The sequence below is a fragment of the Lepidochelys kempii genome, chromosome 1 (genome assembly GCF_965140285.1).
Source record: "Lepidochelys kempii isolate rLepKem1 chromosome 1, rLepKem1.hap1, whole genome shotgun sequence".
Taxonomy (NCBI): Eukaryota; Metazoa; Chordata; order Testudines; family Cheloniidae; genus Lepidochelys; species Lepidochelys kempii.
In genome coordinates, this window is record NC_136380.1 from 227,211,617 (window position 1) to 227,238,581 (window position 26,965).

Genomic DNA, 26,965 nt, shown 5'->3' on the forward strand with positions numbered 1-26,965 from the left:
CACACCTTAATTTCTCATGGAAAGGAGTAAATAAATATAGGAAGACAAACATGCATACCATATACTTGCTTCAAAATTAGAGACCTATCCAGTAATAGCCTGGTAGACAGAGGTAATGAGCATCCGAAGCCTCCCACTGACTTCAGTGGGAAGTCAGAGGTGCTCAGCACCTTTGAAAATCAGGCCATACACATATATACATTTTCAATTCAGCCCATAGTTACAAGTCTGTAGTTTTAAAATATTTCTTAGTATGACTAGGAATCACCTGATAGTGCTTAGCCAATAAAACCACTGAATTAACTAAACATTATAATACCTCCATGTTATTTATATCATTAGTTAAATATAAAACAGTTGAATAGCAAATGCTGCATTAATGATGTTTTTGTAGGTTCCTCTACAAGAGGTCTCATCTACTGAAGTACACACTTCTGTCAGCAGTCGAAAAATAGACTGGACAAAATAAGAATCCAGTGGAAATTTTCACAACTTCTGAAGATGTGAACAAAGATACAAATTATGTCCAGCAGTTCAGAATAAAAAAAATGATGTATTCAATAATATAGACAAATAAAAGCTTCTGTAGAAAATGGGAGAATAAGGGCTAAATACTATCCCTTTGGGAGAGAGAAAGTGCTATGATTTGGGCAGACCTTGGAGCATTTTAAGGACTATCAAAATTTCTACGATATTCTCCCCTTTAATTTGTGGATCTAGCTTTCGGAAACACTTGCTGATCTGTACTTTTCATTACAGCCCTGTTTTCACATGTTCATAATTCTTCAAAACATTTACCTCCAGGGCTGAAATTTGTCATGCTTAATCTCTCTCTGATGGTGAATTTTTTAAACACTTTGCGTAAAACTCCTTCAGCCATTACTGAGTTGTGAACAAAGAATGGGGGGTGGGGGGAGAGAGGCATCTGTCACTGTAAAAAAAATCCCTGATTTTTTTTTAAAACCAGAACTATGTCAAAAATGGCTGACGGGTAAAAGGTGCCTTCGATGTACTCTGCTTGTTTAGTCAAAAAAAATTACTTTGATTTTACAAAAAACATTTGAAGGTTGCACAGTGAGCAAGTTCAGAGTAATTTTGTTGGGTTAGGAGCATTTTAAAAGTGGATATAATGCACATGCAGATCAGATTTTAAACTTCTTAAAAATTGGTTAAGATATGGCTAAGACTTCTGATTGGTTTTAAGCTGCTTCCTCCACTTAAAGGGAGGTAAAAAACTGCCTCTCCACAAAAAATGAATGAATGAATAAATAAATAAATCACATGCTCAAGAAACAAGTGGCTGGGAGGAAAAAAAAGGGAGTAGGAGGGCTCAGCAGAGGGTAGTAGGCACTTATGCTGCTGTCATCAGGGGTGAGGGTGGAGGGCGTCACTGCACCCCCACTCCATACATGCGCTCACGCCCAGTCCCAGTCCAGGAGGTTTAGTCTTTTATAACAAGATTTAAAACAAAACAAACAGAACAGTCTTAAATCAATATGTGGCCCTACATTTAAGGGCCACCCCTCCAGGGTCTCTGGCTCTTCAGCTCCTGGCAACTTCCGAGCATCTGCCAGCTCGGCTCCCACCTTGGAGCAGCAGCCACAGGCTTGCTTCCCTGAGTCCCTGCCCACCCCTTGTTCCACGGACTCAACAAAGGAGTTAGGTCCACTTCATGTGGCCTGTGCTGCCCAGGGCTCAGCCTGCCTCAGGCCTTCCTCCTCCCTAGCTGCCTACTAGCAGCCTTTTATAGGCTCAGGAGCAACCCAGCCCTCTTAAATTAGCTGGACTGGGCTCACCGGCTTTTGGTACAGGAGAGCTGGGTTCAGTTGATCCACAGGGACAAGCTACCCTGTGACAACTGCCTAATGAATGTTTAAACTATACTTTAATTTATGTACACATGCTTTGCTACCACAGACATGGAAGACAAAACAAATCTGTAGATCCGCCCTTATTTGCGGAAGCCATCAACAGCACCATAAACACCTCAGTGTAACAAAATACTGACAACCCATGAGGTGTTGTTACTGCCTGCAGTAAGACCTGCATCCCCCTGGCCCCTGATTCCACCTCCCTCAGCTCCTGGATCTCACTTCTTCCCACAGCGAAGGAGAAAAAAAAGGGGGGCAGGCAGCTCAGAGGGCAGCAGAGGCCATGTTGTTGAGGGCATGAGAAAAAGTGGTGACTGGACCCAGAGCAAGTCCATGCTGTGAAGCAAGCCAGAGCTGGTGGCTAGGGTCATCTCCCACTGGTGAAAACCCTCTTTAGAGAACACTTGTAGTAGTTACAGGAGAGGGTTCATTTTGAAGAAAGAATGAAACTAGATTGTAAACAGGGTAGTGGCAACTAGTCAATCCAAGGTGTCCAAGATAAGCATTTTCATCCTGGGTACAGAATGATGAAGACACTTACTTGTCCTCAAAATCCTGGAGATGCTTCAGTTTAAGAGTAAATCAAACTCATGTTAGCTATAATAAACAACAACAACAGTTAACAGCTGTTCTGAAGTCTCACCTTAGTGAATTTGGCTTCACAAGTGGAAATATCATGTGAATCACATTCTTCATGTTCATTGGCAATGTTAATGCCAATGGAACAGTAGTGTTCCTCCAGCTTATTACTGCAGCACTGCTCCTGGACTATGCTGGCAATTCAAATGAAGTGACAGCAGAAGGAAAAAAAAAAAAAAAGCATGCTTAGAACAAAAGTAATGATGCACCAATTAGTATTTGTACCGAGTTTCAGTGGGAAAAGGTTTACTTGGAACAAACATCTTAGTTTTAAAAAAAGCCGCTAAAAAGAATCTTTAGGTACAATCAGAACGAATGTCTATGAGATACTAAGTGTGTCCATCAGTGGACTATCACGTAATGGTGGCCTGCAAAGCTTTTCAAGTTTGTTCACTTTTTCAACTCTGAGACACATGGTCCATAAATGCTTTATTTACATTTATCACAACCCTGTTTATATAATTTTGTAAATCAAAATAGTTCCTTCAACTCCTTCCCATGGATAAAACTGAGTAAGGACAAACTTCTCCCTCTCCCGACATCACTGATATTTGCATGCCAAGCACATCCAAACAGCTTCCTCCCCTTTACACATTGCTACATCATCTTGAAGAATGCTGTTACCTTGTTTAGGTTAAAGCAGTCACATTGCTGCAACCCAGTATAGAGTGGGGAAGAGGGGAAATTTCACAGACTAGGAACAGATCAGTTTACATCAATTAATTAATATATTCATGAGTTGATTGTGATGTTACTATCTGACAGAAGACAAAGTTACATAAGATGCTGAAGACAAAAGAGCATCCAAAGGGCAAATTTAGACTGTAAAACTTTTCTTTATTTATATGTAATACGGGAAGTTAAAAAAGTATTCTCTTACATAGGTGCCGACATGGAAAAAAAATTAGTGGGTGCTTAGCACCCACTGGCAGCCAGCTCCCCCCACCCCCCCAATAACCTCCCATCCACCAGCAGCCTTGCTGATCAACTCCTCCCCCTCCCTCCCAGTACCTCCCGCCCACCGCATGCAGGAGGCGCTAGGGGTGGGGGGGTGAGGGAGGAGCGGGGACAGGGCACGCTCGGGGGAGGGGGCAGAACTAGGTGGGAAGAGGGGGTGGCAGCGAAGCTGGGGTAGGAAGAGGCAGGGCGGGGCCTGGAGCAGAGCAGGGGATTGAGCACCCTTGGGCTGGAGGAAGCCGGCACCTGTGTCTTCTTACATATAAGGGGATGAAAGAAAAAGGTCAGAAAAAGCACTGCAGGTCACCTTTAAAGATATTTATTTAGAAATATATATTTTGCATCCATCAACAAGTCACCTGAGTCCCTTACATCTATTAAAAATCTTAGACGATAAAAGATTTACCCTCATTGTTAACTGTAAAAAGCACTCTATTTTTTTTTTAAATTAACTGATTACAGTACTAGAGTAGGTCAGTAAAATGTTTGCAGGCATAATTTAGAAGCACCCACAATTCTGAAAAGGAATTCAGAAACAACATCCTGTGTCTACACTATTTGCTATTTGCTACACAACACCTGTGTCTACACTATTTGCAATTGTGATGATGGGGCTAGGCCATCCAACATATTTTCGGAAGGAAGAGATTAACTCCTTAGGCAAGTAGCATATATGTGATCCTCTCCATTTAGTACAGCTCTGGGCAGACTGATGATACTCAAAGCTGCTGGACTAAATTCATAACGAATCAATTTTGTTTATTTATTTAGCTATATAAAGGTCTCATCTTACAATGTTCACTTAGGCAAAACACCCACAAGATTTCAAAGTATTATTAGTATACAAATTGGCCAATGTAAATGAATCAGTATTAGTTATTCTCCTGTTTAAAATGTTTCTCTCATCCATTCATTAAGATTAACAGGTTTCAGAGTAGCAGCCGTGTTCGTCTGTGTTCGCAAAAAGAAAAGGAGTACTTGTGGCACCTTAGAGACTAACAAATTTATTTGAGCATAAGCTTTCGTACAGCTCACGAAAGCTTATGCTCAAATAAATTTGTTAGTCTCTAAGGTGCCACAAGTACTCCTTTTCTTTTTAAGATGTAACAGTCAGCCACTCAGTGACCAGCAACAATACCATACCACTTAGGTGACTTTAAACTGATGGGCTCACTCCTCAGTCCAGGAAAGCGTAAGTGCCATACTTAAGTCTGTTTCAGGCCCTTGCCTCAGGGCCCAATTTATTGGCTGCAGTCCCCAGGTGCTTTTCCTCTTGCTTCTCCCAGCCCCCAGAAAGAGGGCAAGGTCTTTTTTTAAATCCTCTGCTGAGCCACGTGATAGGCCCTTAACTCTTTTCTGGCCATTTCCTCCTGCAACAGCGACCAGCCACAAAACAGGCCTGACTCAAAGCCCACTGAAGTCAATGGAGTCTTTTCATTGATTTCAATGGGCTTTTTGATCAGGCCCAGTAGCAACAGTGAACAGTGAAATCCAATCATTCAGAGTCTGAAAATTGTTTGTCCAAACTATTTGGTGAGTATTTATAAATGACAGTTGCAGAGAAGGATAATCAGGATCAGTTCAAAAACAAATCATTATAAAAGAGGGGCTAAATTCATAATTGGAGGTAGGCAGAGACTGGTAGTTCCTTTTTATGGAGCATGTGACTTTGTTTCAACATGAGACAGACTCACAAATTTCAAAATTCTCTGGGAAAGGAGACTATCATTTTCTGCCAAAAACTCTACTGGGAGGCCCAGCTCTGGGGCAGTATACTTGGCAGCCTGTCCCGCAGCCAGTGACCCTGAAAGCTCAGGGAGCCTGGGTGCTGGGAAGCCAAGTATTTGCAAGTTAGGAGCCAGGACCCCCAGAGCTTCCAAACTCCTGGCTGTCTATCAACCTGCCAGGTGGGTGAGTTTCTGGTGGAATTTTGTCTAAATTGAATAATCTTCACAAAGTATTTCACAATGAACTGGCAAATTCTGACAAAAAATGTTTTTTGTCTATTTTTTCCCCCACCAGTTTTATTCATACTAAGCAGTTCAACTAACTTTAAATGTAACTAGGAATTAAAATTCAATAGAATGGAAATAGTTGAATAAAAATACTATTTGTTATTTATGAGGCAAATTCTCATCCCAAAGCCCAACCAAAGCAGCTGGGCTCAGTGCTGTAGAGAAGGCTGTACAGGTGGCTGTAAAATAGCTATACATCTCCTCTACAAAGGCAACATCAGAATGAGCCCTTATGCAATGGTGGATGAAGACCATTGGAAAGTCTTCACGGTGCTGATCCTCTGACTTCAACTTAGTCTGCCTATGCCTCATCCTCTCCCACTTTCTGTGCACTACCACTCAGAGAGAGAGAGAGAGAGAGAGAGATCACCTATGGGAGGTCTTCACACTATATAGGAAAGTCAATAGATCTTTAGACTTTTGGGGCTGAGACTGTCTCTTCTTATGTCTATACAATACCCAGCCCCTATGAGCAAAACCTGCAAATACTCCATATTCAGCACTCTTATTGATTCAATAGCATATGGATGGCTTACAAGATCAGGCCTGAAAAATTAAGATAAACAGTTTTCCGTTATTCTTTAGATGAATTGAGCACACTACTTCAACCAACCACCAAAATAGTCACCTCTTCAACTTCATCAGAAATGTTCTGTTTTTCAGTAATCACATTGTACGAGAACATTGTGAAGTTCAATTTATAGTTTTGTTGTACATGCTGAAATTTCACTAGGATCCCAAACCTTAAATGTGGAAATCCTACGAGTACATAGCTACAGAATTGACTTTCACTGAGGATATATCAGAGTCACATAAATGTTCTGATCTCTGATTTATGGTGGATTTTATCACATTTCATCGATGTATCACCAATGAAACAAACTTATGTTTTAGACTTTTTTTAAAAACTGTATTTTTGAGACAGATATTTCAGAAAACATGAAATAAACTTTTTAATAACTCATTAATCAGAATATAATCAATTAAAGGGCAACAGTTGTTTAACTCTGAAATCCCTCTTTATCCTTATGCACACAGACAAATTTGCTGAAAATGTAAAGTAATTTGGGGAGTAGATTTAGATAAATTTCAACAATATTTAGAACAGCACATAACACCCAACTCATGAAAGCCTAAACAGCTGAAAAACCTTAAATTAGTTAAGTAAGTACTGGACGTTAGATTAATAGATCTGTGAGGAACCAGAGTCATGTGGTTTTACTTTATGTTAAAATTTAACCTGCTTACTGATTTTCACAGAACAACTTTATAGTGAAAAACTTGCAGGTTCGTTTACTAAACAGCTATACCCCCAGAATCCTTTCATCTTCTTTATTATCCTCCCCAGAGGGTGCACTCTTAAACCAGCATGGATTTTCTAATTACCTCTGGTGAGCTCTTATTTCCTTTCATTTCTTTCCATAAAAGCATTAACATTTAACACTGGTCATAATACAATTTCTTCATTTGGTGCCAGTCTAGTTTAACCCAGGAAAAAAAACCCCTCATTACCTTGCTCCCCTCTCCCTTGACTTATTAGTGTGCCTTGAAACCACTTTTGTGTTATTCATGTGAAGAATTGGAGGTTTTATCTTTGAGTCAATCATTAAGACTAGAATTAAAATGATTCCGCTCAAAGAAGTGCTTTGCAGAGACAAGCTATGTTCTCAAATTAAACAGACTTTTGAAACCAAAACATTTCTCTGGCTTTAGTCCTTCTGTCATCCCTCTTATCAGTTCAAAGACTATTGTGTAACATGCATGATTGTAGAAAGATTGGTATATATGTTGAATAAAAATTATTACAGGTCTTGCTCTGTACATTCATAATGTAAAATGTCTCAGCAACAAGAGTGTAATGATGAGGTGGAATGACCTCATTCTGGCACAAAGGGGGTTAACTCACCATGTTGGGCTCAGTTAACCCTGCCCCTTCCCCCTTGCAGGAAGTGTGGTGGCCAGGCAGGAAGCATAAGAGTAGAGCCCTGCAGCTCAGTTGCAGCCAGACCAAGGAAGGATCCAGATGTCCTTCCCAGGGAGCCAAACTGCCAAGAGAGCCCATGACTGGCTGTGATGCCCAGTGATGACTCCCCTAACCCAGCCTGGAGAGAAGGCCAGCCACTGCCTCAGACGATGGAGAGACTCAATGAGGAAGTGGAGAGTGAGCCAACAACAATGATAGGAAGTAGCCCAGGGAACCGAGACATTGACTCAGCTGTGTTGCTAAGAGGCAAGGCAGCGACCCCACAGTTCCCCGCCAACCTTGTTGTGGGATCACCCTTCGCTTCTAGGGCCCTGAGCTGGGACCTGGTGGCGCAGGGTGGGCTTGGGCCCCCACTACCCTGCACTCACAGCTGGATGAGCCACAGACTGCTTGCATGTTCAGCCCTAACCGAGAAGGCCTGACCCATTAACTGCTTATTTTCTTAGCCCTCAGGGAAGAGGCCTGAGCCACAGATGGCTTTCAGCTTTTAGCCTAAAGCCAGAAGGCCTGATCCACTGGCTGTTCATCTCCTCTGCACCCCACCTCACCCTTAATCAAGGAGACCTGAGCTACCATTTGCTTAGTGACTCGGCTGCAAGCCAGGACACCTGATAGGCCAACCCACTGTGAACACCGATTCCATGCTGCCACCAAAAAGGGTGCCCCAGAGAGATACATGCTTCTTGATCACCTGTCCAAAAAAATATATATTAGAGATGGACCCAAACCTAAACCCTAGATCCAAACAGCATCAAACTTCATCAATTTTGATCCAGACCTGAACTTAGTGGCTTGGGATCATCTGCTTATTAAGAAAGATGTTTTATGAACGTTAAAAGGAAAACTATGATCATACCATTTATTAGAGAGAGAAAATCTTGATGGCATGGTGGGATATAAATGTTTTATCAGCCTGAGTTTGGGATGGGTACATTACTCACAAGATAGGAAGCCATGAGTGAATTACACCGGTCACCCCAAATGAGTACTGAAAATCTTTACAGCATGGCACACGATCATGCATTCTGAATATACCACATGTTAATGAAAAACTAGCCAAGGAATTTTTTTTTTAGAGTTTTAAACATTTCTTTGAGACTTGCTTTTTTAAAATCCTTTAGACTCCAACGCCACAAGCCTGAGGGGCCCTGAGTTTCATGAGCAGGCACAGAAGAAAAGTTAAAACATGGAACATCTTCAAAAATGACCCAAAACGTTCTAAACATAAAAAAGTGTCACGACTTTAAAGTATGACATGTCAGACCCTTCCAGTACTAGAATGATATAAAATTATAAAGTTTTATATAAAATAGTTAGGCATGTGCTGTGACCACTACCCATCATGCTGACTTCTTTGTGTTTCATTGTTCCCTTGTGTTCTTCAGTCTGTATCTACCTGTTGTCTCTTGTCTTATATTGTAAGCTCTTTGGGGCAGGGACTGTCTTTTTGTTCAGCACCTAGCACAAGGGTCCTAGAAAAAGCCTGCTCACCCAAACTCTAGGCCTATTATCTGTTTGTACTGTCAGCACAGGTAGAATTTTTGTCCAAAACTTTTTTCCCTGCCTCCACCAAATAAATGCAGATTTGGGTTGACCAAAATCAAGTTGCAAATTCATGTCAAATTCATCAAATTGTTTCAATAAAAAAAAAACAAAAACAAAACCCTTTATAAAAATTCCAAAAATATTGAAAACATTAGATCATTTTGATATTGCCTAACACACATTTTTTGTTCTGATAATTCATTTAAATTTTATTTTAAAATATTAGAAATGTGTTAGAAAGCCCAAAAACTAAACAAAATGTGTTGTTTCAGGTTGAACAAAATGTTTTGCTCTAAGCTAAACAATTTTTTTTTTGTTTTGTTTTTGGAATGACCTGAGAACCAAAAAAAAAAAAAAGTTATTTGCATAGCTCTAGTCACAGGGGACATACGCAAAAATCTTGTTGCTTTGGGAATTATTATGACACAGTGAAATGTAGTAGTTTGTGGGGAGAAATGGTGGCCATTCTAGTGGCATCACTGTATGCAGGAGACTTGGAACATCCTGACTACAACTGGGCAGCAGAGGCCAAATAGGTTACCTGCGTCCATGAGGATTCCAAATCTACCCTGAGATAGAATTCTTCTACAAGTAGAGAGATCAGAAAGACCAGCTCTGAGGTAAGGTGGCCTACTTGCAGCCCAGGCTAGTTACTGTGGAGCAAGACTGAGTACCTTTTCAATCTAACCTGGGCTCCAGCTCATGACATGTGCTCAGACCCATGGAAAAGGAGTTAGTATGGATGGCAAGTCCTCTGGCAACCAGAGGCATCTTTTGGAGTCAGATCCCAAAGGGTGTTGCACAGACTAGAAATGAATCCAGAGAGCATTCCCTGGGGCTGGCTCTAGGAAGCAAGATACATAATAGGCTGGCAAAATTTGCCTGGAATATCTCCCTCCATCTCCTATTAGTAAGTGTTGGCCTGCAGCAAAAGGGTTAAGATGATTCAGCTGCCACACCAGATTCAGATAAAGGGAGATGGGAGCAGAAAAAGAGGACCATCTAGGGTATGGGCTGAGCAGTCCTAAAGCAGGAACTCCAGGGGTAATCCATCTAGGAGGAGGACCGAGCTTGAGTCTTTGTTATACTGTTATTAGTTTCTTTGTTAATCAAGCCACAGCCCAGGAAGGGACACTAAAAACAATATACTGAATAAAATAGATTGGGAAAGGCACCTGCACACATCCAGACTTTTCAATACTAAAAAGAGTCCTTGTAGCATAGTTCTACTTTGTGACTGTAAAAGTGGCAGATTGAGTCCATTGTTATGTTGTCTCTAGGACTTCCTGATCAAATCTGCTCACCTTACAAGGCGTTTTATTCTTGTCTAACTGCCTGCCCTGCAAACTCAACCTGTAATTTGGAAGTCAAGCGGAGTTCCTTCGGCATGAAAAGAGCTCAGTTGTCTTTAAGTCACATAATTTATGGCCAGTTTTTCAAAAGTGTTCAGCACCCAGCAGCTCCAACTGTGACATGTATTTAGGTGCCTAAATAGGAGCTGAGCTCTTTTGAAAATCCGGTGCCATTTTGTGGGTCCTGAACCATTCTGAAAATTTCTTTCTAAATTCTATCCCCATTTAGTCTTAAGCTAAACCACTGGACCTGATTTTGCTCTCATTCACACCTGTGTATATCAGGAGTCACAGCACTGAAGTCAGTAGACTTACACTGGTATAAATGAGAGATGAATTAGGCTCCCTGACTTCACATTTTAGCCCCAATTACATCTGTGTAACCCAACTGTTTAGACTAGGGTTGCACAGATGTAATGAAGAGCAGATTTTGGCCCTTGACATTTTGCTGATGAAGTGACATCAGAAAACAATCCAGCTGAGTGTCTTGCTACTGTATTAGTGATGGAATGGTAACTGGAATAAAAAGTAATATAATTTATTATTGCCAATAAAATATATGGGTAAGGATGCCATTTTTACACAGTGACTTTTCAGTAGGACTGCACTTCAAATGTTACTGTGTTATTTATTGAGACTGCAATATACGGTGTCTGTTTATCATAATACAGTATTTTAGATGCTAGACTCTTTCTGTATATACACAAGTCAGATATAGTTAAGTACACTTTTAAGCTTTCCTATGAAGTTAAGGGTCTCCCTCTAAAATTACAATATTCAAAAGATAAATTACTATTCATGAGACTCTCAGCTCACATCAATCAAATGATCCTTAAATCAGAAACACTCTTGCTTCCAAGTTGTTCAATAAACTTGGTTTCCTGTTTTTCCTGTCTATGTTTTGTCTATAATTCTTTTCACTCTTCAAGTATTTCCTAAATTGGGATTTAAGTCCTATCTGTCAATTCTTGCGCGTAAGAGACTGCTTTCTATGCCAATATAAACGAAAAAAGTCAGAAACAACAAACAGACATGACTGCAAAAGACATTCTTTCCCTAACAAAGGTCAATCCAACACTTCTACAATTACATAAGTTTAAAGCACTAAGCAATTCATATGAAATGAGAGAAGAAGGCAGGGTGATGTGCTTTAAATGGAGAAATATAAAATCTTTTTAGAAGCTGCCTTTCAAACTACCAACCCTATTATTCTCAAATCCACAATTTAAGTGTTACGCATTGGTTTAATGGCAAAACTAACATAAAATATTGGTGCCAGAGAAAATATAAACACCTCTAATATCTACAAGGTTCAGTATAAACACCACATTCATTAAATGTTGATAGTATTTTTAAAGTTCATTGCTTCATTTCTTTGGATCACATAATAGGAAATAGTGCACTCTTAATATCAATAGAATTAGCAGATCTATTCATCCTTACACTCAAAGGCTATTTTTATACCTACAAAACCATAGCCAAAACAAGTCAGACTTTCTTATACTCATGAATTGTAGCTTTTCTTATACTACTATTAGTACCCTCTTACTTATGCATATAACCAAATATAGAACTAAATAGGAAATACAGAAGTCTCCTTGAGCTGACTACACTGGAGAAATTGGGTAAAAGATACTAATTATATATATTGGCTACTGTCCCTGTGCCTGACTGGTATCCAAGAATTTCTATTGTCATTGGGCCAGATCCTCAGCTGGCATAAATCAGTATAGCTACACTGAAGCCAATGAAGCAACACAATTTACATCAGCTGAGGCTCTGGCCCATATATGTTTCATTATTTAAAAGATATTAACAAAAATCTTACTCAAAATATTGCCATGAAACTAAAAGCTTGCTGCTCAGATGAAGATGGACTGCTACATACTAGGAGCTTTAAGTTTTCTTCTTCTCTATGTATCGTGCCTTCATACTTTAAATGAGACTAGCTGTGGGCTGCATAGAACTCCGTGGGCCATAAACGGCCAGTGTCTACCCTTACCCGCTGTAGGGCTTTGCTTCACAAATAGCTCCTACCTGAAGAGGACAATGCTACTTAACATGAATAATGGCAACAGCAACTGGTTCAAAGAGTTTAAAGAGGTTTGTATATGACACATCAAGAACAGACAGTGCAGGTGCTGAATTCCCATCTCTTACTTTCTCTCTGGTCAGGACATTATGCAGGCCGTCTACTTACATTTGCTATTCTTTTTGTAAAAGTGAACACATTCATAGGTAGCATCCTCCAGCTAATTGTACTAGGACTGGAATGGCCATATGTGCTGTGAGAAAGTGAACACTGAGTTTAAATGGTATCAGCAAACCAGAGTGCAGGAATTTGTATACTGTAGTTACAGAAGACTACCATAATGTGATTAACTGCACATATCCATGTTCTCTGATTAGCTGAGTGCATTCCATTTTAGCAAAGTGTTAAATATACTTCTTGTATACCAATACAGCCACAAACATTTTCTCCATATTACAAGATACAATTCCAGAACAAGCTATACATCAAGAATTCTGCAAACTTCCTAGTCTCCTGTTGACATACAGATTTCAATCTACCTAAACATTTGCCCTCCTCTCTCCATCACCAGTGTCTGTGCACCTCACAGACTCTAATAGATGTATCTCCAGGCACAGAGAGACTAAGTAACTAGCAAAAATCAGGTTCAGTTCCTGGCTGCACCAAAGTTTTCCTGAGTCCTAATCCAATGTTTTATCAACAAAATCTCTTTCGTGGTTTGCCTTTTCTCTCATTATGACACCTGCTAGAACTGGTTGATTTTTTTTTTTTAAACCAGAAAATTTTTTCCACAGGAAAATGAAGTTTCAGTTCCCTATTGTTTGGCTGACAGGAAAATTCGAAACAATTTTTTCAAATTTCAATTTTAAAAATGTCATTTCCTCCTCGGTTTTTTGAAGCAAAAAGAATTTAAATTTTCCATTTAAAGTTTCTGGATTATCAGAGGTTTGTTTCTCTTTTTCCTCCCTTTAAAAACAAAAAACAAAACCACTCTGTTCCCTCCTCCTCTCCCCACTTTTTTTTTTAAACCCACTGGAAAAAGTGTGGGGGGGGATTAAAAATGTGAGAGAGTCTGTGTGGGAACCTTATTTCCACTTTTTTTAAATATTTTCCAATTGGAAAAAGTTGGAAGACAATAAGGAAATGTTTAAAAGTAGGTTTTTGAAATATTATTTCAAAATAATATTATTGAAATATTATTATTGGATTGAAAATTCCCCTTGGAAACCAAAACTTTATGGTCAAAAACTTTCAAAAGCAATTTTTCATTTTCCAACTAGCTCTAATGCCAGTCACTATAATTTTTCACAATCAACATTAAGTAATAACATACCTGCATTCTTTGGATTCAGAAATAAATGGCAGAGAACTGCAGTGTCTTTTTTGACTTGCCCATTCATTACCACTGTTGCAGCATTTTTCCACTGAATTTTCTATAGAAATGAACAAAAAAAAAATCAGAATATTTCATAGGACCTTAACAAACAGTGTCAAGTCTGCTAGTAATTACTACAGTTGACAGCCAATTACTTATTCCCTGTGCACCCTGGGTAAGGTTGAAATGGCACACATATGCAGTAGATAGGGATGCCCAAATGAGGAGTTGTATTTTAATTATTATATTTAACATGTTTATTATGGTAGCTCCAGCCAAGAGCGGGGCCTCATTGTGCCAGGTGCGGGACAGACAGTTGTAGATGGTTTCTGTCACAAAGAGCTGACCATCTAAATAGACAAGAAAGGCAGAGGGTGGGGAAGGAGGAGAACACGCAACCTGAGTGGACAATGTGATGGTAGCAAATGTCACGTTAGTTCCATGATTATTTGGGGCTGTGGGGAGTGAAGGGGACAGGATAGGTGGGGCTAAGAGGGGCAACTGTGAAATGAAGCTGAGGTGAAGAGAATGTGAGGAAGGGTAAGGATTGGAGCCAATTAACAAAGGGCAGAAAAAGTCCAATCAAAATTGAAAAAAGTTCTCTGAATGCTCAGAGATCCATTGCTTCCGCTTTGGTTGTTTTTGCCCCCTACCACCTGAAGTCTCTTGCTGGCTCCCCTCTGCAGCCCACATGGATATATCCCCATAGGATATATTAGCAGCTTGTCCTGAGCCCAACTACTGCACCTAATTATCCTTAAACAGAGCAGACTGTAGATACCCTTATCCTTTAATATGAAGATGTAGGACAGCGACTGCAGCTCCCAGCATGCCGTGGGCCATTTCCCACCAAAAGCAAGATGGAGCACTGAATACTGGATGGAACAGTCATCTCCCTGAATTGCACACTTTAATGTTGAAGGTGAAGGCAGCCATGAGCCACACTGTATAACACAGAGGAAGCATCTGACATCCCTCCTTCAGCAATAAAAGGACAATATTAATTATAAATGAATTTACGTAACTTCCTTATTTCCTGAACATCTAAAACATTGATTCTTTAAGAGTGTCTACAATCAATCATATATGCATAACTATCTTCAGAGAAAGCTAAAGGCAAATGTATATAACATTTTGGCCACTCAATAAATAAATAAATATATATACAGTTGATATAAATAGCAGAAGTCAGAGGGAAACTGGTAAAAATAAAAACAAATTAAGCTAATGGAGATGGTTATTTAATTTTAATAGTATTTGTGCAGAATTACCTGATTTAGCAAACCTAAATACTGTTAATAAGTCGACAAGGATCACAGGTCTGTTTCATGTGCAAAAATTCACAACACAGCAGGTATGTTAAAACTTGGACTAAAGCAAGAGTCATATTTTCTTATTATTCAAATCCAGTCACAGAACAGTTCACTGCACACGCACCAGGCAGAAATGTACACTCTGGAGGAAGAGGCTTGTGATTAGAGCGACTTCTAGTGTAAAGTTCCTGTTAATTTATCTTTGTTTTATACAGGTTCTGGTTGTTGATTTTTTTAAATTATATAATAAAGATGATATTTTTATTCCTGGGTCATGCAGTGATTTACAAAGGAAGGTAAATACCACCCACATTTTATAGATGGAGGAACTGTGGTGCAGAAGGATGAAGTGATTGCTCAAAGTCACACATCGCATCAGTGGCAGAAGAGGAAATAGAACTCACATCACCTGATTCCCAGCCCAGCATTCTGGCTACAGGACCATATTGACTCCCCATATAATTGTTTCCTGGCAGCGACCATTTCCTTCTCCTCCTGTAATGCACCCAAGAACATCTGGTGCTATACACAACTCAAAAACAAAGGGTCAAATTCCGGCCCCCTTGAAGTCAATGATAAAATTACCATTGATTTCAGTAGGTCCAGGATTTCCTGCAACTATCTGAAAGACAGATATGGCTTACAGTACTACAAAGAAAATCAAAGTCTGGTAAAGATCTGCCTGTGATGGGAGACATGGAAATGATATCTGGAGTCTGGTCTCCTGCCTGGGTGTGAGTGACCCATCTATATGAAGTCTGGTGCTCTTCTCCTGCAAGTGTACTGTTAGCAAACACTGAGTGTTTTGGGCTTAATGAAATTTGTTATGAATGACCACATTTTACTGCTGCTGTTTGCAATTAATTTTACCCAGATTGAAAAATGATTCACGTGAAGTGCAGAGCTGGCCCAAGGTTTTTGCAGGAATCTGTACAAAGTAACATCAGGGTCCTCAGCCAAGTTCCTCCTGAAAAGGACAACCCTTGCTTCTACCTCTGGCAATACACCCCTACTCCAACCAAGTAACCAGAGAATTTAAAACAGGCCCAGCAATGCCATATAAAATGCAGACATATGTCCACACAGGGGAGATCTGGATTGTGGAGGGAAAACTGCAGTTCACGCTACAGTTCATACCATCCAAAGAACCTGCCACAGCCCTCTTGAGAGGAAAGGGAAGTTAAAAAACAAGCAATACAAAAACACGTACCTTGAGGCCATTCTTCTAAAACATAATGAAATAATAAAATGTGGAGAAACATTTTTGGTGTTTTTGCTTTGCTGTTTGCCTTTACAATTGACATTTATAGACAAGTCTACTTTTTTCAAGATTCCAGAATCTGTTTGCATCTGAATTACTCTCCTGAAGTGAAATCCTGGCCTCACTGAAGTCAATGAGATTTCTGTCCAGGGGCCAGGATTTCAATCCTGTACTTTGGAACCAAGAGGTTCTAATGACTACTTAGAACAGGAGTGCTCAAACTGAAGGTCGGGACCCCTCAGGGGGTCGCAAGCCATCAGCCTCCACCCTAAAGCCCGCTTTGCCTCCAGCATGTATAATATAGAGTTAAATATATTTTAAAAAGTGTTTTTAATTTATAAGGGGGGGGGGTCGCACTCAGAGGCTTCCTATGTGAAAGGAGTCACCAGTACAAAAGGGGGGAGGGAGATGGGGAAGAAAAGGGGGGAAAAAAATGGATTAGAACATGTGTTGGTTTTTCCAAACATACTGAGACTGAATTTCTTCTTCCCTCTCTCCTCCATGGATGTTATGGTGTTTTAGACAAAAAGATTTACCCAAGCAGTGAAAGAAATGGCTTCAAAGGATGTCACCATCCTAAGTCACTTTCCACCTCTTAATTAAAAACAAAAGATTGATTTCTCCTTTCTAAACTTGAGAGGTATTCTGATTAACAAGCTTTGCAAGATGCTATTATGCAATCATCTGTTAACAGTTCTGCTCGTGTGGATTAAGGCCATGATCCAAATTGACTTCAACGGACTTTGGATCAGGCACAAAGAGACGTTTTTAGTTAGAGGAAGTAAGTATGTTTTGTGTTACATAGAGATTAAGTAACATTGTAAAAATTGTTTAGGCAAGAATCTTGTTGAAGTGAGAGATAAGGAATGAGTGATCTAAGGTTTTGTTATTCTATGGCTGCCATGTTAAAAAAATTGGATGGAAACATTCTGTGGATCGGTTAAAGTTCATGGGATACCACATCAGGATTCAAGTAACTAGTAAGCATGTGGGCTAGGAAGTGCCACTGAGATTTATAAAACAGGAGCATAACATGGATTATATTTTATTTATGTTCCAATGATCTATGGATGATTCTTTCTGTGGAGAAAAATATTACTTTGGCTGCCTCTTAACTGCAACTTTTACCTCCCTCTCTATTTCAAGTTATGTCTGCCCCACAGTAAATTTGATGTCCAATTCTCATAACTATTCTGCCAAGGCACGGGATGTGAAAATACCCCATGAACCTGAATTTGGAATCTTGTTTGTGATAAGAGTCTGAACTTTGGAAAGTCCATGATGTTTGTATTTTATACTGCTGTATTACTTGTAATAGTTCTACAGCATGTCACTGTAGTGTTGAATGACTCCAAGTAAGCTTCATAAAAAGATATATATTTTAAAAATATATAATTTTAAATATATTTTTTAACATGGCAGCCATAGAGAGTGTGTGTCTGTGTGTATATATATTAGTTATTTGGGTGCTGATATAAAAACACCCTTGCTGCTTCAGGTCCTCGTCTCTATTACTAAGTTCAAGTAAGCAGCAGCAATAAACTTGGCATTTCCTTCACACTGCTAGCACTGGGATTTAGTATTCAGTATTCTGTAAAGAGGCAATAGGGAGATTTTGGTTAAATAAGAGGATATAATAAGGGCAATTTCCACATATACTTAAGGTACTTTGTATGTGACACTAATATGTGGCTCTAGCTGAATTTTTCAAATTATTAATATTTTCCCCCTTATCTGAGGCTGTACTATTCAATTCAGTTATATTATAATCACATTGTTACTCTGCCATTATCTTGCTCTGATCTATCTCCCCACTTTTATTTTGCTGAATGATACCAGATAACATGAAATTTAAAGTTTCATTGTCTGTGACATTTTTGAATGTTTTAAGACATTTAGCTCAGAACTCAATAGCATCTCCCAAAGTTATATAGACAAATTATCAGGTTCTCAGAGAATAGTCTGTATCAATGACTCAGGCCAGTGGATCAAAATGAGCTTTTTCTCTCAGTAGACATGGATAATTTGAAGAATAAATGTGTTAACTTCCCCCCCTCCCCGATTGAAGAAATGTAGAATTTGGTTCTCCTTTAACTCAATAAAAGAAATCAGCACATTAATTTGTCTTTTTTAGAGTGTAGCAATGCACTCCTGATTATGACAATGAATTAAAAATTATAGAGTACCTTAAACGCTATACAAACGCTAATCTAATATTACCTCAATAAGGCTTAGATATGATGCCCAGCTTCCAGTGAAACTAGCCCAAAGGAGAGGAGCAAAGACCAGACCAGATACACCCAGAGGCGTTCTTGTCCATTAGGTCATCTCCTTGACTAGGAAACAGTAAATTGATTATGAAGTAAGGAAAAGACCTGTACAAAAGCCAAAACAACAGTTGGATACACTAGTTTTTACTTAGATTGTAAGGTCATTGGGGCAGGGACTATCTGTGTGTTCTGTATTTGTACACTGCCTAGCACAATAGGGATCCTAATCCATGATTAAGGGCACATCTACAGTGCAATAAAACACCCATGGCTGGCCCATGTCAGCTGAGTCAGACTTGTAGAGCCCAGGCCGTGGAGCTATTAAATTGCAGTGTAGACGATTGGGCTTGGGCTCCAGCCCAAGCCCTGAGGGTATGTCTACACAGCAAAGAAAAACACACAGTTGGCTTGAGCCCTGACTTGGGCTCATGGGGCTGTTTCACTGCTGTGTAAACTTCCAGGCTCGGGCTGGAGCCTGGGCTCTCGGACTCTCCCACCCTGCAGGGTCCTAAAGCCCAGGCTCCAGCCCGAACCTGGAAGTCTACATCACAATGAAACAGTCCCACAATCCGAGCCCGAGTTGGCGGCACAGGCTAGTTGTGGGTAGCTGTGTAGACATAACCTGAGATCCTGTGGGGGGGAAGAGTCCCCAAGCCTGAACATCGACACTGCAATTTTATAGCCTTGCAGCACAAGTCAGTGGACACAGACCAGCCATGGGTGTTTTACTGCAGCGTAGACATACCCCAAGGATATATCTACACTGCAAAAAAAAACCAAAACACTATCTGTGGCAGAGAGGCTCAGAGCCCAGGTCAGCTGGCTCAGATTCACGGGATCAGGCTACGCAGGTAAAAATAGCTATTTAGACAGTCTCACTCAGGCTGGAGCCTGAGCTCAGAGACCTGGCAATCAGGGTGGTCTCAGAGCCCAGGCTCCAGTCTGAATGGGAATGTCTACACTGCTATTTTTAGCCGTGTAGCACAAGCCCCATAAGTTCAAGTCAGTTGCTATTGCAGGGTGAGGGGGGAAAGGGTTCAGTGTAAATGTACCTATAGACTCCTTGGTAACACAAATAAATAAAAAATAATAGATTCTCCTATAGACCCTACATTTGCAAAGTAAGTACCAAGAACTTTGTAAGCGATGCTTGTTCAATGACTTGTTGTTGAGACCCAACAACAGCTCTTTGGAATCCATAGAAGAATTTCACTGGAAATAAAAATAATATATGGAGAACTTTTAAAGATTCTAAAGTAACCTCTGTGAAGCACAAAGAATAGATAGATCTCTCAAGTGAAAGCAAGGCAAGGGGGTTACATTTTATAAATGTCTGAATCTATGAAAGTCCTGCTAAGTTCTGAGCTACATCAATAGGGGACATAAACCCTTTTCTGGATGGGCAAATTTATTAGACACTAGAGTTGAATTCAAAATGCTTCCCATATTACTATGTTGCATTGACTAAAGACAACTCTTAACAACATAGCTGTCCTTGAAGTGTGTTGGTGTATTGTTCAAGTGGATTCATTGCCCTATGTTGCAGATGAGTATGCCACGGGTGCACATTTCCCCTTATATTTAGGGTCCTACCAAATTCACCGCCATGAATAATGCATCACAGACTGTGAAATCTGGTCTCCCCCTGTGAAATCTGGTCTTGTGTGTGCTTTTACCCTATACTATACAGATTTCAAGGGGGAGACCAGCATTTCTCAAATTGGGGGTCCTGACCCAAAGGATCTGCAGGGATGTCAAGATTATTTTGGGGTGCCACGATATTGCCATCCTTACTTCTGGACTACCTTCAGAGCTGGAATGGTCAGAGTGGCGGATGTTGGCCAGGCACCCACCTCTGAAGGCAGCACCCCACCAACAGCAGTGCAGAAATAAGGGTGGCAACACCATACCATGCCACCCTTACTTCTGCGCTGCTGCCTTCAGAGATGGGCAGCTGGAGAGTGGCAGCTGCTGACTGAGGGCCCAGCTCTGAAGGTAGCAGCGCAGAAGTAAGGGTGGCAATACCATACCATGCCATTCTTACTTCTGTGCTGCTGCTGGCTGTGGCTCTGCCTTCAGAGCTGGGCTCCCAGCCAGCAGCCGCCACTCCCTGGCTGCCCAGCTCCAAAGGCAATGTCGCTGCCAGCAGCAGCGCAGAAATAAAAGTAGCAGTACCGCAACCCACCCTCTCACCCCACCCCCACGCACACACCTTGCGACCTGCCCCCCAGAACTCCTTTTTGGGTCAGGACCCCTACAATTACAACACCGTGAAATTTCAGATTTAAATATGAGTACATTTCAAGATTTATTTTTAAAAACTTAGGACCTTGAAATTGACCAAAATGTACCGTGAATTTGGTAGGGCCCTACTTATATTCCTTCTTCCCTTCTCCCGTAAAGACACAGAACATGACATTTACAAATGCTGCCTTGACCACCTCCCCTCTTCTTCACTGAAATTGCTCTGACAAAAGTTTCTAAGCCATTTTTTTTCTAGCAAAAACTTACAACCTATAATCCTTTCCCATCCTTCTTGATCTCTTTGCTGCTTTCAGCACTGTTGGTCACTCCCATCCCTTCCTTCAGTTTTCATGGCACCAACCTCCACTGTTTTTCCTACTGCCTCTGATCACTCTTTCAGAGTTTGCTTTTGTGGATCCTTCTCTCCCCCCCTCCCGCCCTTTTTTTTGTCCTTTGGGTGGTTTCCAAAGGGTTCTGGCCCCCTCCTCTTTTCTCCATATATTTTATCCCTGAGCTACTTTATTCACTCACGTGATTGCAAATATATCCATGGTGATTATTTTACTTCACATCTTCTTCCACCCATCTATATTTCAGTCTGGGTGTCTGACATTTCCTCCTGGATGCCTCACTGACAGCTTACACTTAGCACAGCAAAAATAAAGGCACTTATTTTTCCTCCTAAACCTTCTCTGCTTGTCCCAATTTCCATTACTTTCAGCAACACAACCTTGAACCAGGATTCATCTTTCTTTTAGCATATCCAGACCATGTGCAGATCCCACAGTTCATTCCTCCATATCTTGAAGATATGAACTTTCCATTTTATCCCCACAGCTAAAACTCTTGCTCATGTCCTGACTATTTTTCATTTTGATTACAACTTCCTCCTCTGACCTCCTCTATACCTACTTTATTCCCCTTTGGTCCGTACATAGCATGGATTTTAAAACTGTGTTCCTCATCTAGGATCTGACCACGTCACCTTCCTCTTTGAATCCCTCTATTGAGATCACATATCCACTGTACCAAGTTTAAATTTCTTTTTGACTCTTCATACTGCCCACAGCCTAGTTCTCTATGTAAAGCAAAGACCCATATTTTATTTTAGAAACTATTAATACAGATGTTGTAGAACAGGTAGATTTTTAACAGGAGTATTTATGAAAAACACCTAATACGAAACTTGCAGTTACTGGCTAAAGCAATTAAATAATATCCACCAACCTGTTATCAAATTACGCCTAAAATCTAACAAAGTACAAATATATTGCAGTAACTCGATATGGATTTTCATCTTGAATTTCACAACCATGTTGGATTTCAATTATACAAATGAAAAACAAGAGTTTACCATGTTGCTATTCCCCTGATTACAATAAGATGTCAGGTTGGATTTAAAAAAAACTAATAAAAATTGGAAATTCATTTGAAAACTGTACTTTGGAGACTGCAATCATTTTAGAATTATAGTGTTTATAAAATAACTTTTAGGGATTTGTAAGAGCACCATTTCACCCCCATATTAAGATAAGAAAACACAGATTTAGGGCTATGTCTACACTATCCTGCTCTTCAGGCTATGGGGTCATGAATAGCAATGCACACCAAAGTGCCGCACTGTAACACCTCCATGTGGATGCTTTGAGCATGAAGTAAAAGGTTCCTAGTTTGCATTAACATTGTCCTCTTCGAACAGGACTCTGTTAATGTGCTCCAGGAACCTTTTAGTTCATGCCCACAGTAACCACATGGGGGAGTTACAGCACAACACTTTGGTGCACACTGTTATTCATGCCCCCATAGTCTGAACTGCAGGGCAGTATAGACATAGCCCTCCTCAGTCCTTTACAAGTTCTACTTCCCCCAAACAACTCTTATAAGATTTACTACTGAAAAAAGCACATGTAAAAATCGTAATCTTAAAATAAAGAACTCAATCCACAAAAAGTCAGTGGAATTTCTTTTATTACAAACTATAAGATCACACTGACTAGACATTTCCAGATGTTGAGTTATGCTACATTATCTGTGTGTAATACCAAGACATACCAAAGACCCAGCCTGATGAACTGCTCATTCATGGACATGACACAATCATGTAAGCGCATAATCCATTTTATTCAGTGAGCAGTGCTTTCAAACACAGTTAGTTGTAAGTTACAAATAATATATGATACTTTCTGTAAAAATCTTAGTCACGATTATAGAGTTTCTAAACTTTATACAGTCTCCAATTTTGCAAAGATTTATGCACATGCTTACACACGAAGAACAAGTCGTGCTGAAGTGGGTGCCTTCTTTTCTTTGCAGGATGGGAGCCTTAGTTATGAGAAGTTGCATTACATTTGATAGCGCACACACTAACACCAACAAAGAATAACAATTAAGAGAAATGACAGTAACAGTAACAGGTCCTTGCTCTTGATGTTGACTGCACATATCTACAGAAGATGCAGTTGTGTTAATAACATAATTATTAGAGTACATTAAAGCTATTTATGTAAAAAAACACCCTAATTGGTCCATTGGCCTGCGGAAACAGATAAAAAGGACCTTATTTAATGTTTATATTTATTACGTTTTAGAACAATCTCTTAGCTGAATTAAGATCAAGATTTCCAAAATAGGTGTTCAATGGAAGGACCTTCAGTCCCTGTTTAGGCACCTAAATCCCATGTTGATATTTTCAGAAGTGTTTAGCACCCAGGAGCTGTAAATGAAGTCAAAGCATTTTTTAAAATCAGATGATGGATTCAGATGCCTAAATATGCAGTTAGAAGCCAAATATGAGGGACCCATTTCTGATAATCTTGAGCATACACTGTGCTCACAGAAACACTTAGGAAAATATACCAGTAATCAGAAATATAAATTCAGTAGTTGAGGTAAAATGTGCAATGAAGTCATAATGTGAAATTAGTAAACATTTTATAACAGTTGTGCACAATATTTTTAATTATCCTCAATAGCCAGCAGAATACATCAAAAGCATGTTTTTAAAAAACTGTTCTGTTGTCAGAACAAACGGAAAAAGTAACTGCTATCTTTGGATTTTTACAGTAGATATTGCTTTCCTAACTCCCCCCCACACACACACTTCTTGGGGAGCGGGGAGGAGAGAAGAACCGGCTAATTACCTGTCTTTTTAAAAAGTAAAATCTGTATGAATCGCTGACTGTGACAAGTGCTGTGCTACAAGAGAATTTGCAAACCCAATATATTGTGATTGTAACTGATAATTTGCTTCACTGGTTTTTATCTATCATTATTTAATTATACGTTTTGTTGGCCAGGGACCACGTCTTTGCATGTGTTTGTACAGCACCTTTCATAATGAAACCCCGATTCTGAATGGGGCCTCTTGGTGTTGCTTGTAATATAAATACTCATATCATTTCTTTGGATTGTTGTGAAGAACTGGCTCTTATTACATATAAAGTAACCACTTTGCCACCTTCACACACCTTCGGAATTCTTCATTGAACTGAACCAAATTAGAGCCCTTCTTCTGTAAGGAATTGACTTGAAGTCATTCATCTTTTGTAATTCAGTTTTCAGTTAATTCAATCAGTCATCTTTCATGAGAATTAATTTTAAAATGCAACATTTTTGTATTAAATCAAACCACTCATTTACTGAATGTCAATGTATGTTTGTTCCCTTTTCAGAGGGTGCGAATCTCAGTGTAAGTAAAACCTATGATGTTTCAGGCTTTGAATATTCAAGAAGTTGCTGTGCCTGACCTTTATCGGAGAAAACTAGAGTTTAAAACAGATCAAGCAAGAAAGCCTTGATTCTAACCAAGACACAATTTCACAATTCATTGTAATGCTGATTTTCAATGTAGGTGGGCCCAGACATCAGTGACCACCCAACGTAAGTAAATATCAATACCAAGTCATTCATTTAGGGTAGTGGTTCTCAACCTGGGGTCATGAGCCCCCCCGGGGGGGGGAGATATCGCAGGACAAGTTTAGGAGGGTCACAAGTCTAGGGCCAGCGTTAGAGGGTGGCAAACAGGGCAATTGCCTAAGGCCCCATGCCACAGCTAAGTTATGTGCTTCAGCCCCCAGGGTGGGCAGGCAGCCCTCAGCTCCTGAAAGGGGTACAGTAGTCGGGACAGGTTGAGAACCACTGATTTAGGGCACAGTATTGCAAGGCACTGAATGCCCTTGAAACTCACCTTCCCCCAGAATTGAAATTAGAGGGGATATTGGAATTTATGGGGGGGGAGGGAGAGCGGTGGAAAACAACTAAATTCGCCACACTGGGTGGCAACATCAGATGTAACTGTAGGCCAAAGGTGGGGGGCGGTTGTAGGGAAATCCCTCAGTCTCCAGGAGCTGCGGGTGCTCAGCGCTTCTCAATTGCGTTTCCACGGGCAGGGCAGGAGGAACTCCACAGCGGTTTCACTGCCCCCTTGAAATGCCCCCAAAGAAATGTAGCCACGTTCCTTCTTAAAAAAGCAACACCCCTCGAGTCCGTCCCACTCTTTGGGGCGAAGGGCTCGGAACAGGAGCCAGGGTTACATGGCCTGAAACAGAACCGCGTCTCCTTTAAGCCTCCCGTCGCCCAGTTACCTTTCCCCTGGGGCCAAGGTTTCCCGCCTCCCAGGGCAACCCGCGTCCAGGCCGGGCACTGCAGGGACCAGCTTCCCCGTGCCCCCACTGGTGCGGACTCCCGGGCCCAGGCTACCCAGGGAGCAGGCTCCTCATGCCCCGGCTCGGGTGTCCGGCCGGCTCGGACCTACCTTGCCCCGCCAGCAAAGGGACCAAGCTGAGGGGTAGGAGCAGCTGCAGCAGCCGGGTCCCGCGCAGAGTCTCCATCAGCAGCTCCGGGAAGGGCAGCGAACGCGGAGCAAAGCGGGGCTCGGCTCTCCTGCAGCGCCCAGCCGGCTCCCCCCTTTTCGCTGCTTCTCCTCGTGTTAGCCCAGCAGCCGCCTGAGACCGGTTGGGAAGGACCCCCCCCCTCACACACACACACACACACACACTCTCTCTCTCAGCGGGCTTCCCGGCGAGGGAATTCACTGCCTGCCCTTCTAACGAGCCCGCCTGCAAGCGCTGAGCGGAACGGAGCCGCCGCCGCGGTCGCCTGGAGGCACAGCCCCTGCTGTTGCTGGGATCCCGCTTCTCTTCTGCCCCAGCTTCGCAAGCTCGGGAAACTTTGCAGACACGGAGTGGGACCCTAGTGGCCAATTGTTTGGTTGGAAGGCATGCAGCAAATTCTCTGGATGCCAAGTGCAGGCGAAACCCGCGAACAAAACGAAATGCAGACAAATCCAAGAAAACCACCTGGGCCGGCGGAGGGTTAACCCTCCCGAGGCTTTTTTTTTCTCTTGTTTCTACAGATTTTCCTCCAATCACAATGTTGTGAACAAGGAGGATTTAAAAAAGCAAAGCACCAGTGATGTTTTCCAAAGTGTCAGTGAAACTCATTTGAAACAAACAATCAAGGTGACCGTCTTATTTACAATAAAACTGGTTAGAGCTGTGGCATACCGCTGCTATCTGTAAAAGGTCTCCTTATCTTGTTTAAACAGGACTCAAAAACACTGTGATCTTTGGTCAAAGGAAGATCTAGGGTTGACTGAATGCATCAGGGTTGCTGCCAGGATTTTACGATATCCTGGGGGGGTTGGGGGGAGGTGTAAATGTTACCAGAGAGCTAATGGTACACGGAAACATGTAGGGAAGAGGTTGCCCTCCCAGGCACTTTGGCCCCACGTCTGCAAACACTTAAGCCTGACCAAACTTTCCTTACATAAATAGCTGAAAGTCAGTGGTCCTGAGATTGGGCCCTGGGAGTGGATCTAGATTCACTCTCCTTGTATCACAAAGGAGCTGGGGGTACACATTATTTCATTCTATGTGTTTAAAATACAAGTTTAGGGACAGGTTGTGAACCCCCTATGTACACTAATGAGCACTTAGACAAAATACCCTCATTAAGTGGGACTATCTGCATTAGTAACTGCTCGCCAGCGTAAGGCATTCACAATGTAGCCCTTTACTCTCTTTCATCAAAATGTAGTGACCCTCATGTCCCTGGGCAGAAAGCATTTGAGATACCAACGTTTACAAGTATCCAGGTTGTTTCTGCCC

The 26,965-nt window shown here is 41.0% G+C and overlaps 1 protein-coding gene across 2 annotated transcripts in view; it reads right to left on the minus strand.

Moving 5' to 3' along the window:
• Positions 1-25,824, minus strand: part of FBLN1 (fibulin 1) — a 102,647-nt gene extending 76,823 nt beyond the window's left edge. For both annotated transcript variants that reach the window (XM_073329642.2, XM_073329648.2), the window contains exons 1-3: positions 25,612-25,824; positions 13,729-13,828; positions 2,515-2,644 (exon numbers count right to left, since the gene is read on the minus strand). In XM_073329642.2, coding sequence (XP_073185743.1) covers positions 2,515-2,644; positions 13,729-13,828; positions 25,612-25,687 — 306 coding nt within the window. In that variant the 5' untranslated portion in view covers positions 25,688-25,824. The remainder of the gene's footprint in view (positions 1-2,514; positions 2,645-13,728; positions 13,829-25,611) is intronic.
• Positions 25,825-26,965: the final 1,141 nt, after the last annotated feature.